The 12,892-nt window shown below is 33.6% G+C and overlaps 1 protein-coding gene across 3 annotated transcripts in view; it reads left to right on the forward strand.

Moving 5' to 3' along the window:
• The window catches only part of LOC149790299 (ras-related protein Rab-5C-like), a 65,329-nt gene that overhangs the window by 34,208 nt on the left and 18,229 nt on the right, over window positions 1–12,892 (forward strand). For 2 of the 3 annotated variants that reach the window (XM_089972342.1, XM_089972339.1), the window contains exon 6: window positions 1,335–3,979. The exons of the other annotated variant lie outside the window; for it this stretch is intronic. In XM_089972342.1, the coding sequence (XP_089828468.1) occupies window positions 1,335–1,456 (122 nt within the window). In that variant the 3' untranslated portion in view covers window positions 1,457–3,979. Of the gene's footprint in view, window positions 1–1,334; window positions 3,980–12,892 lie in introns of those variants that run through there. 3 annotated transcript variants of the gene reach the window in all.

Below are 12,892 nucleotides of genomic sequence, written 5' to 3' on the forward strand. Positions count from 1 at the left end.
TGCTTAATTGGGTTCAGTCTCTACATGTGTACCGTTATGTATTTCTTTCTCGCCCAATATCAACTAAGTTAGGTTTTGTTAATGTTCACACAAGTGTCAAATGCGATACTGATGGCCAAATTAAAATGACCTCCAATAGTCACATAAGCACTGCCCACGGCTTCTATATCTTTATTTCTGCGAAATATTGTTTCGACCTTTATGGTTATGAATCATATTAAATTTATAATGCTGCTGATATATTTATAAATATCGTATGTTCATAGTGTCTCTCTTATTTCAATTGTATAGTTAATTGAAAATTATTCTTAGTATAATTTGAAGAAAAGGTATTGAAACAGATTCTTAGCCCCATGTTGAACGTATGTAGTTTTCCATTTCTGACTAAAGCGGATATCTTGAATAAGGGTAGATCTCCAAAGTGCCAGGACAAAAAACGATAATTTACATGAGCTTGGTGCGTCTGCAAGCACAATGTAAACATGAATAAGTGAAAATATCGAGGAAAGATTAAATCAAACAGTTTCATGGTAACGCAAATCAGGATAGCAATAAAGACCAAATACAGTATAATGGAGAAACGTGGTGGAAAGAACAGTGCTTAAGGAAAGACAGATATAATATAAAGAAAGTAATAAAGTGAAAACAATATTATGGTAAAGACATAAATATTGTCAAAGGTTATACTATTTATAGAAAGCTAAACCTAATCTGTGAGAAGGAAGCTTAAAGTCGACCTGGATCATCTAGTGTTCTTTTCATTGTTTAGTATTTCACTTGAACTATGTTAGACTAAAGACGCTTTATATAGTAGTACCCCATTTCTATATTTTCCTATTCCACTGTTCAGCATTAGGTGTCGCTAGAAAGATTGTACTATTACTTTTTGCGTTGTCATGATCTTGAAGATGTTTATGCGTTCTCCGCAAAGCAGCCATTCCTTTACTTGTTCTTTGGTTTGTTTAAACCATTTATGTTTAGTATTTTAACTCTTTGCGTTCTTGTCTTGAATGCTGATTTTATTCCGAAGGAACACTGTATCCAAATATCAAATTTTTTAATTCGTTCTGTATGTGAATATGTAGAAAGCAGCAGTTTATACCAAAGTATACGGAAATTATGTACTTTTGATTAAAACACACGAATGTACACATAATATATGAGTGCTGATCTCGTTCCATTTAAACTTCTTTTTTATATTTATTGAAGTCCATTGGTGAGGTACTATGAAAATACGTAATAGCAATGTTGTCGTGATTGACCTCTGTACGTTCTATATATTATACAATTCATCTCTTTCGCACAATGCTAACAAATCGTTTTCTCATTTTCAGCCTCAATAATGAATGTAAGAAAAGAAGATGATATAAATAGTGTATTGCATCGAGACAGAAATAGTGTATTGGATTTGACAAACTATGATTCTCATAAAAAACAGCAGTGCTGTTCGTCCTGAACAAATTGTGCAGTGCTTTTAATGTTGCAAGACGGCACTAAATAGGAGTATTTTCTGAAAATGTTATAAGGATATTATTTCTTTTCTGCTCACATGTTTCTCAGTTTCCCCGAGAGTTCCTTTTAATTTTGTCAGTGAGTCTGTTCTATGCCAAACGCGACGTCCTGACTGTTACGTGTGCACTGAGGAACCAACAACTTTTGGACACAAACACTTGTGGCGTCTAATAAATGTTGGAATTACAGCTAGATGATATGTTAACGGAAAACATAGCAGAGCAATACAAAAGAAACTATCAAGCGAAGACTGAAGCAAATAACGCATCGCAACGAAGATATTGATAGTTTTACATCATTACATGTTCACATGAATTTGTGTTCCCACAAATGCAGAAGTGGTATGGATAACGTCTTGGAAGGACAAAAATAGCCCATTCAGCAAGGGTACAGTTGAAACTATTATTTAGATTAACAGTTGTTTAACATGTTTGTGCGAACAATTTTTTTGTTTGTGTACATTTCTGGTTTACGGTATAAGTTTGAGATCAAGATTCGAAAATGTAGTGTAGAGGCAAATACATTATGCATATACTCAATTGCATTAATGAGCAATTGTCCAACGATGTGTTCAGGTTTTACATTTAAGTTCAATTCATCATTTATTCCCTCTGACTGGAATTACAGCAGAAAAATCAGTTCTTGTAAAATACACAACACTACTCCACCAGCCCAGATTGATACAATTTTTCTAAAAGTATAAACGAAAACCTTAAACAAATTTGCTAAGATCGCTTAAAATTCTCTGTTATGTCATTTAACAGGATGCAAACTTCCCACACAAACTGTATTCCTCTATGTGAAGCGGTTCAGCGTAATCGTGATAAGATTTTATCTAAAACGCCGAAACGAAACTAAATTAAATATCCTTTGAATGGCATAAATATTTCAACCATGAGTTCATCAACGTGATGATTTTAACAATTACATTTATTCCTCTTGTTCATGTGATTTATATGTGATTGTGCACTGGGAGCATAAAACATGCGTGATTTGTACAAAGCTGTCTCGTAAACATGGAAATCATACACCATTGTACTGGTTGCACAACCAGAGGGAAAAGACAAAGTAAAACCTAATCACATAACAGTTAAATGAAAAAATGTTACGCATCAAATATAATACAGAGAATGTCCTAGAAGGGTAACAAATCACATTAAAAAAATCTACGAAAGGATGCAGCATGAAATTTAAACATGATTCTCATGACTTATTAAAACAAACACATTGTCAAAGGCTGCAAGTTATTATGCCAGGTTTTGAACAACATAGAGGGGCATAAATATCACATAGATGTTGGTACCATCCTTAGAAAATGTAACATTCTTTTAGATTTTATTCAAATGAAAATATGGCGGTTGTTTACCTAATCATCCCATCAACTATGTATTTTGTTCCTGGTCCTCCAGTGTACCGTGCCCAATTTTAACCCATTCAGTCACAAAATAAATGCTACAAACGTAACCATAATTGGTTGAATTGGGAACAATTTTATAAAATCCACATGGAGTTAACATCAGTTTATTTTCACAATATGTAACTGATGAATTGTTTATATAACTGACACGGATGGCTCATCTGGATGGACATGATTGTCTCTGTAATATAGCAAAGCATTAACTGGATGGTTTTGCTCCATTAAAACATGTGTAAAGTCTTATATATACATTGGAATACAGGTACAAAGCAGAACATACAATACAGACAGTCTGTTTTGCGAGTAGCGGGCACATTTAAATTGTTAATGAGACCAATATGTTTAGGACCATATTGGTTCATATGAAGACTTTATGGCATATTGAAAGTGTAATTCGACTATGTCCTTGGTTGTGATGGTGTGTGTATTCTGCCCTCTGACATATTGATCAAATCGTGTACTATCATCAGATATTTCAACACACATTTAAATGAGGTAAGAAGGTGTGGTATTCTAAAGGCCGACAAATAGTCTTTAAAGGTCTGGAAATAAACTGGGGAAAACAAATATGTAGACAAAGTAGGTAAACATTATCTTCCAGTATCAACGTTCCTCCAGAACACGTCGTTGTTGACACGAATAGACATTCCATTATTCAAATCGCTCCTTCGGTGCATGATGAAACTGAAACATATTTGGCCATAAATTAAAGATTTATGCTTATAATAATCGGTGTTAAGCACTTTAGTTTAATCAGTTGGTGGCTTAATTAGAGTAGGCGATTGTTAAGAATGTGCAGTAGCAGTAACAGTTATTAAACCATACATTTTGCTGCATTATCTGTAGAGAGCGGATTTATTGTCTTTATCATTATAACCAAAATAGGTTCACGCTTGTTTTCTTTGAATATTAATTTTATTCTTTCTACCAGAGAAGTAAAATTTTCTTATTAGACGTGTCAGTAGTTTTAAAAACTGATATTTACAACTAGTTCTGACCTCATAATTGTAACCTTGTCTATTTTATTTTAAAATACATTTTCGCTGTCTTTGAGTTTGTCCCAAACTATTTCTTTATATATATATATATATATATATATATATATATATATATATATATATATATATATATATATATATAATGATCTTCAAGTCCTATTATGGAAGCTTCTTTTACGGACGTGAAAATTGCAAAATATTCCACATATCCCCCTTCATTATTTCTTTTTATGTGAAGAAGAACCTTCAGAAGATTTCATGCTAAACGTTACCCGATAAAATCCCGTCGATGTGACGGCAAAGAAGGAGACTATAGACGAAGGGCAAATCAGAAAAAGAAAAGAAAAAGAAGTGAAAAGAAAACGCCCATGCAACCCTCCAAATAAGTGCAAATTCTAGAGATTCTGATATGTCCACATTATGTTTAGAATAACATTAGTAATCAGCAACTTACTTCCAGGCCGAAGCTTGGACAGTTGGTCAATTAATTGGAAGATAACTACACGACATCAAATGGAATTATGCACCTTAACTAGATTTCTGCCATTTATGGTATATCAGCCGCAAATTGCACTGAAGTAAGGATAGATCACTTTCAACTAGATTGTTGTTTCGAAAAAAATACATCTCCAAAAGAGTCAGTTTGGTAAAAACAGAAGTAAACAATGGAAGCCTAAATGCTGAAATTATTCATCAAATAAAAGTGTACTGATGATTCCCTTGTTGATTCCCAATTAGAGGTGTACTGACTGTTTCCTTGTTGATTTACTAATTTAAGTTGTACTAATTGTTTCCGTGGTGATTCCTAATTAAACGTGTACTAATTGGTTCCTAGCTGATTCATTTGTGTCTGTAACACTCTTTGTTAGTGTAGTGGTCTTTACATGACCAGGTGCTTCTGATGTCGTAAAGTCTCATGAGGAAAACATATTCGATTTTTCTGTTCAAAAAGTGCAGTAATAGAACAAGTTATCGTTTGTGATCAACCGTTTTGCTCTGATCTTGCATCTCGTCCGTCAAAGGCATTTTTGAATTATTATTATATAAATGCATCATGATGTTAGTTCAATAAGTAGAGGGTATGTCATGCAATTCAAACTTTTATTTTAGTCACCTAGGGCAGGCACCTTTACTGCGTTCATGGACAAAATCTCCTTTTGAGTTTTGTGATACAGAGTTCGAAATCATATAAATAAAGCTGTAACATACAACAACAATTAACCAACTTTTCTACAAGATTATCCGATGGTCTCCACCTTTTATGAGTAATTGAGGGATGGGACACGGATCATTACGAAAATACAATTCTGAATTCAATGTTATATATAGCTGAAAAATCAATTTTTATTGTTTCTGTGATTGTTTCTTATGAAAAGGTTGGTTTAAGTTACCATGACATTGTCCTTGAGTGGACCAATCCCAAAAGGAGTAACCATCGTCGCCTACCTTATGAGTAATATTTCTATGGAGATTCCTGTCTTCATGACAAGAAGTGCTAAGTTGCCATCCGAAAACGATAAACTGTCAAAACAGACACAGGGAATTCTATTCTTAAACGCTGCAGGCTTGGTCTTCATTCAGCTAATCAACAAATCAATAACAACCGTCCTCTCCACAATTCCTTTGAAGTTGCACGACTATCAAACAAATGAAAATTAAGTTATGATCAAGAAGCGCCGGGTTTCTTGGCGGACAAAGAGTTGTGTTTAACTGCTTTGATTTAGATATGTGATTGACTAATCTCGAAGTGAGAACCTTTCTTTTGTCTTCTGAGAGGAACGCTCTTGTAACGCCAATATACTTTGCAAAATGTTGTTGAGATCTCTTCCGACATTTACGCATGTGCTATAAGTGACCTCATGAATCGTGACGTCATGTCAAGCGGTGTAATATAATGTGTCACATACTATAACTATATAATGTCGTTATGAAATTAAATAACAGAGAGGTCATGGGATACAATTAGGTGGTCGAATAAGAGGAATACACATCTAAATCGCTGTGAAAAAAGTAAAATAGGATTCTCAATCGTTGTTGCCAATGATAAGCTAAAACACCAATTTTCAAATCATGTATGTATTAGTACGTCATTATGGTAAATGTCGTTTATGTGAGATGTTACGAAACTATCGTTTGCACAGATTTACTGAGATGATCCGTCTTACAAAACAATTATTGTTCGCAAAGCACTACCTTTCTCGAGAAAAAAATTATCTGACGGTCGGATTTGTATCTGGCTAAGGCATGGGTGAAAGGATGACGCTTGCACCACAATCATCATCTACGGCATGTAGGGAAAAACAAATATCACAAAAATGAATAAATGAAACAGAAACAAATGCGCAGTAAAATGTGACGCCTGAAAATCTTGAAAACAATTTATGCCGTACATTACATTTGTTATGTACGAATTGTAACTAGAAACCCGAAACTGCCATGATTTGCAAGTTATGCAAATCATAGGAAAGATTTTATGTGAAATGTGAATGAATAGCAGCTATGATACTGAAAGAGACAAAGTTGTATCTAGCATTGATGATGAATTCATCATTAAATTTACTTGACAGAGCCTAATGTCATCACCAACATAATCCTAAATATGAACTTGACCAAGACCAATGAGAGGGTTAAATGCTGAGATACACAGCCGATGGCATTAACAACATACAATTACTGGAAAGGTTGTGCAACAAATCTGCGTTCATTCCAATGCTATTGGGTTGACACGACAATATGCAGCTGTTCTACAAGTTATGATTGTAATCGCAGTTGTGACGTTAACCACTGAGAAAAGCTGTTGGATGGTTATAGCCTAACAATAAGGCCGGGGAAACGTTCATGTTCCTCACAAAGACAAACACGCCAGTGCAGAATTTTCGATACATGCTGATTAAATGTGTAGTATATTTTTTTACTTAAAACGTACTGAATACGCATTTGACACAGTTGAACACTTTTGTTGGAATGTAAACATTGCAAAAATAATTTTTATAATCTTCTAAAATAGCCTTGATTACATTATATTATTACCCTGCTAAAACTAAATTGTACAAGAATGTGACAGAAGCAATGTAACCATGAATGAGCCAGCACCAACTATTGGGAACAAAAACAAAGAAACAACTAAGTCACACCATCCCGTCAGTACCAGGATCAATGCATTATCCTTCTTTATGTCAAATACGTTTGTTGTCAAGACAGCGCTGATGGGCTTTCTCTAATATCACCAAGATTCAGTAATTGTTGTACAGTTTCTCTCACCTTCTGGTACCAAACAGCAGCATAGATAAAAACTAACCGTCGTGTCAATCAAAGGGAACACAACCCGTTTCCAGTTACACTGTTAGAATTTATAGGGTGACTGCGCGTGCTTTAATTGAAGCTTCTACTCCCGCGGTTTACCCATTAACCAGCTGTCAAAGAATGCATGTTACAAAATCCCCCAAGCATTGTAGCAATATCAGAAGGAAGGAGGTAAATGGGAAATCAATATTCTTGGTCAGATTGAACTCGAAATATAAATTTGGTAGAATTTGGCTCCAGTGGCCTCGGCTTGTAAGGAAACATTTCTCTTATACAGTTGACAGCCAAATGTGGTTGATCATTTTGGATATAAAAGTGGGCCATCAAACACAAATACAGTGCCATCAGTCTTCCTGAACAAGGTTTCTCTCAAGTAAATCTTGTTCTAGCTGTTGTGCCCGTCAGCACATAAACTTTGCGGAGTTATATACGTGAGGAAAGATTATAAGTATCCTTCAAAGGAAGTTAAAATCTATCTAAATCATCAATGCGATCATGAAACTGGATTCAGCTGTATAAACGTTGAGAAAAAGAATGATTCAGCTAAAGTCACTATTTAATTGCAAGTTCAAAACATCACCAACATGACATGAACTAAATGATCTCGGTCATTTAGAAAACAAAGATATTATTATTATTATTATTATTATTATTATTATTATTATTATTATTATTTTCTGTTTGCTGCTGTTGTTGTTGTTAACATCATTATTAGCATTATTATTAATTACTTAATATAATTAATTATTAATTGTTAGTATTCATAATATATGGTATTAAACTAAGTAACAGAAAAGGACGAAAACCAAACATTTTTGGAAAAGTCAACAAATAATTTATTTCCATGGAGTACAAAAACAAATATAAAAAGAAACCACAGTGTTGTAAATTAAATCCCATATAGTCCTAAAAGCTCTAACTCGAGTGTCTTAAGTTCCAACTGAGTTCCAGTGGTATTCCAAATAAATTCGGATATTGAATATGTTGCTGTGCCTGTGGTCTCGAATATGCTAATGAGCCAACAGCTTATAATGTGGCTATGCGTAAATAGCTTGTTGTATGAAAATGATTTAATCCTCAATGCTCTGGTCTGAATTCACTATAATTCGATATCTATGCTTTAGTTCAAGAATATAGTTGAACACATTATAATTCCAGTGAGTAATAATCGGAATAAATAAGTCCACCCAAATAAAAACTGAACACAGCAATAATACAGATTATAATTCAGATGTTAAGCCAAAGAAGATTAATATTTCAAATAAGCAAGATTATATAAAATGACAAGATGTATGCCTGTCTCCTTTCGAAAGCATTCAAAGTTGTTAATGAGTTTGATAATTTTCAAGTGAAAACCTAATGTTTTACATTCAGATGGAAATAAACTTGATAATGACTTAATGATCTTAATTTATAATTCATATTCATATAGAAAAACTAACAATTTATTATTTATTTAGAAAATATATGTTGCTGGTCAAAGTATGCCATTAACTCGACTTTGGACAGAGGTCAAGAATAAAATATTTTCCGATTTGGGCACAAAAATACATGCTGAACCCCAGTCACTTTTTGGGGTTCTTTGAAATCATTCTCTAGCAAATTCTGATTTTTTTTAAACAAGTCTGTTTGAGAGGATTCATAATATACAGAGGCTGTTTCACAGGTGTGTGGAATCTCATGGTAGATTTTATTTGTTCGTGTTGGCACATCGGGACAATAATACACATATTCAAATAATTATTGCTCAGTTCATTCGTTCCTTGTGGCTGTACATACGAATGTTTCTGGTCCAGATCAGTCACTATTTTTGAATACAGAAGTATGGCTAGTATAGGTCACTTGAGTATGATCTCATTATATCGCTCAAATCCTCGCCGTTTGAAAAAAGGACAGCTAAAATAAATGCATCATTTATAGGGCTATTTCAATCAACACATTTTGTATCATATCTATGTAGTATAGTTGCCTTTTTGCCTCTCAAGAGTGTTAATGGTATCATTTAATTCGCTTAATTTCCTTTCAACTGTATTAGGACCGTAATACTTAACCTGAAGCGGATTTACGGTAAGGGAATCAGAACAGTAATACCAGCCCAAAACCTCCTTTCCTTGTCAGAATCATTAATAAGTGATTTATAAAAAGTCGACATGAACGGATCATAATTGTCCGTTACAAAATCAGGGTGTGGTTTGTTTGTCCAGCAAAATGTATTGCATTCAATACATGACCGTGACCTTCAAGATATATTCGTTAACTACATAAAAATAACCAATTTGTTTTACTGACACTGAAGTGTAGACTTCATTGAAGTGTAGACCGTAATACTTAACCTGAAGCCGATTTGTGGTAAGAGAATCAGACTATTATCACCAGGCCAAAACCTCCTTTCCTTGTCAGAATCATTACCAAGTGATTTATAAAAATGTTGACATGAACGGTTCATACTTCTCCATTACAAAATCAGGGTGTGGTTTGTTTGCCCCAACAAATGTATTGCATTCAATACATAACCGTGACCTTCAAGATATATTTCTTAACCACACGAAAATCACCAATTTGTTTTACTGACATTGAAGTTTAGACTTCCCTAGCTTTGCCAAGAAATACATTTTGCAATAATATAGTCCAATGTTGTCTTTACTATTTAACATTTTCAGCAATGTTTTCACAATGAGGAAATATGTATCTACCTCCTTCTCTTTAAAAGGTGGTGCGACCCTACTATCAAGGGTAACATCAAAACCTGAATATGTGCGTAAAGTGGAATATATGCACTTCAAGTAGCCCTCGTTTCAGGAAGATAATAATGTTGTTAAGTTCAGGCAGCTCCTTTTCTAAGGAATTTATCCATTCCTGGCAGGATTTAAGATATAGTTTTCCACTTTAGGTGACAATGTGAAAGCTTGTTTGTTTCACAAAAGATATCGAAAGTATGTGACATTCAAAAACCTGAGACGTAGTCGAATTCGAAAGAAAGTATATTTAAAATAAAAAGTAAAGTTTTCTGAAGTATTTTAGAAACATTTGTAACCCAACGAGAGCCCCTAATTTTCTGTTCTGATCATATCGTCTTAAAGCAAGTGAAAATAAGTGCTAAAACCAAGCCTTTTACAAAATGTACAATTAAATATTATATTAATATATTGTGAAATAAATCGCAAAAATAATCGCAAAAGTTCTATCCAAATAAAAGATGTTCCAATTGAATTCTATTGGTGATCCGAATAAGATCCAATATTGAATGTATTGATGTGCCTGTAGTCTCGAACATGATAATGTGACAGTGGCATGGAATGTGGTGATTTGTTAACAGTGATGTAAGACGGAAATGTAATCCAAATATCCTTGTATGAATTAACTATAATTCCAAATGAATGTTATTGTCCAAGAATATTATTGAACAATGTGTAATTCCAGTGAAACGTTAGAATAAATAAATATATCTACCCAAATTAAAAACGGAACACACCAATAACAGTAATTAAGCTTATGATAATTTGGCAAAGATCAGTAACTTTTTAAGTTCATAACATGATATAAAAAGGTCACGAAGTAGGTGAGTCACATCTCTAAATCATTCAATGTTGCAAACAAGTTTAGGAATTTCCAAATGAATAACTGGTGTGCTGCACTAGGATATAAATAAACATGTTTGCTTCCAATGATAATGATCTGAATATTATATATACACTCGTGCGTGCGGAGATTTTAGTTATGTATTACGTTGCTTACAAATTAAATGTCATTCGGTATGTATACCATTAACTTGATTTTGAACAAGAGTCAGAATCGATATATATATATATATATATATATATATATATATATATATATATATATATATAATTGCTTCCATTTAAAGACTTTAATCGTTAAAGTAATTTTTCAAGCGTTATTTTAACTTCTTAACTGTGTGACGTCCGCCTTCAGGCATGACACTAATAGTCTAATATATAAATTCCTTTTCCTTCAAATCTCCATGACAGGAGCACACCACGACTGGAACCAGAATGCACTCACCATCTTATCTTGAGACCAACTGTAGTCATGAGGGAATGAACATGTTTTAGGTTCACATGTCCATGAATAATCTAAAGAGTTCGCCAACATATCGTATTGCAACTGCACTATTTGTGCTCTATGTCTCACATGTGCATCTAAGTGCCGTATTGATAATCAGTTCAACGCATCGATAACATTATTAAATCGTATCATATCATGTATTTGTAGTACTGTACAGTTTTGTTTTCCTATAGTAAATTATATTACCAGAACAAGAAAATGAAATTTTCGTTAGTATTCTTCATACGACCAAGATTTCTACACCTGTTTTCGCCTTGTTGCATATTTACTCTTTGATAATTTTTAAGAGTTGATCATTTAGTTTTATGGCAAAAATGTAGTTGATTGTTGATAGAATGTATTTTTCCCTTTTGTGTTATGCAGAATACACCATGTACGTCCTATCATATGGATATTTCAGCATTTATATTTGGAGTTTGAAGTCATCATTATCATTATAATCATCATCAATAGTAGTCATATTTGTAGTAGTGCGATATTAGTGCTAGGACTGGATTATTATCCCCCAGTGTTACAAAGATAACATGGAGCCGAACGTGATGCTTCTCGTGAAATACACTCTTCACCGTTCAGGACCGGAAAGCAAAACTATATACACATGATCCTATCCAAGAGAAAACCAAATGGCCTAAGTGACTTTTGAAGTATTCAAATCATCTGTTAGTATAAACGTTCACCATTCCAACGTCGTAAGTATATGCAGTAATTATTGTTATTTTGAAGTGATACGGTCACGCCCGTTGCCCACAATTGCCATAGCTAAATGGTCTGAACATAAACTTGGATGAAAATGACATCTTGGTTAAATCATGCTGACGTGCTCTAAACGGGCTCGAAAATCGCGGTGTGCGAAGTACAATTTTCATTTACAAAATATATTGTGTCACACTCTACTGAATTTCTGCAGATTGTGGCATTTTAATGACATCAAATACTATGCGAGGTCCGAAGCTTTCTTTCTCGATATTGATACAAACGGCGATTTCCTTTCACATTGGCTATAGCCTACTTTCCGCCGAGAATTGGCGTTAAATCCACAAACGAAGCAAAGGAGCATATTTCTCTTGAAGTAGTTCAATGCACTCTAATATTCTTTTAATGTCTCTTTTTTATTTATTCTTCTGACGTTTGTTCCCTTGGTTAGACTTGACCTATACATATGCTAACTCGTACAATTCTATTTCTCTATAACTCAACAATAAGTATGTGTGCATCAAGCAATTCTTAACGCGTTAATAAAAATAGTAGTAGTAGTAGTAGTAGTAGTAGTAATAATAATAATAATAATAATAATAATAACAATAATGAGGACATTTATAATATAAAAACATACATAATGATACGATTACAGAAAAAAGACCATGACATTAGGTAACATAAAAACATGCTGAAAATATTTGAAGGTAGGAAACATTATTAGGTCTTTAAGTTTGTTCTTGCAGTTGAAACAAGTGAGTTTTAAGAGCACTCTTGAATGAGATAACTGTGTCTTTGTGTCTAAGTTCAGTGGGCAATTCATTCCACGTTGCTGGGCCCTAGTAGCCCTATTATGCAAAAGAACGTTGTCCATATGACT

Source organism: Sinohyriopsis cumingii, chromosome 10 (assembly GCF_028554795.1).
Source record: "Sinohyriopsis cumingii isolate HCF-2022 chromosome 10, ASM2855479v2, whole genome shotgun sequence".
NCBI classification, from domain to species: domain Eukaryota; kingdom Metazoa; phylum Mollusca; class Bivalvia; order Unionida; family Unionidae; genus Sinohyriopsis; species Sinohyriopsis cumingii.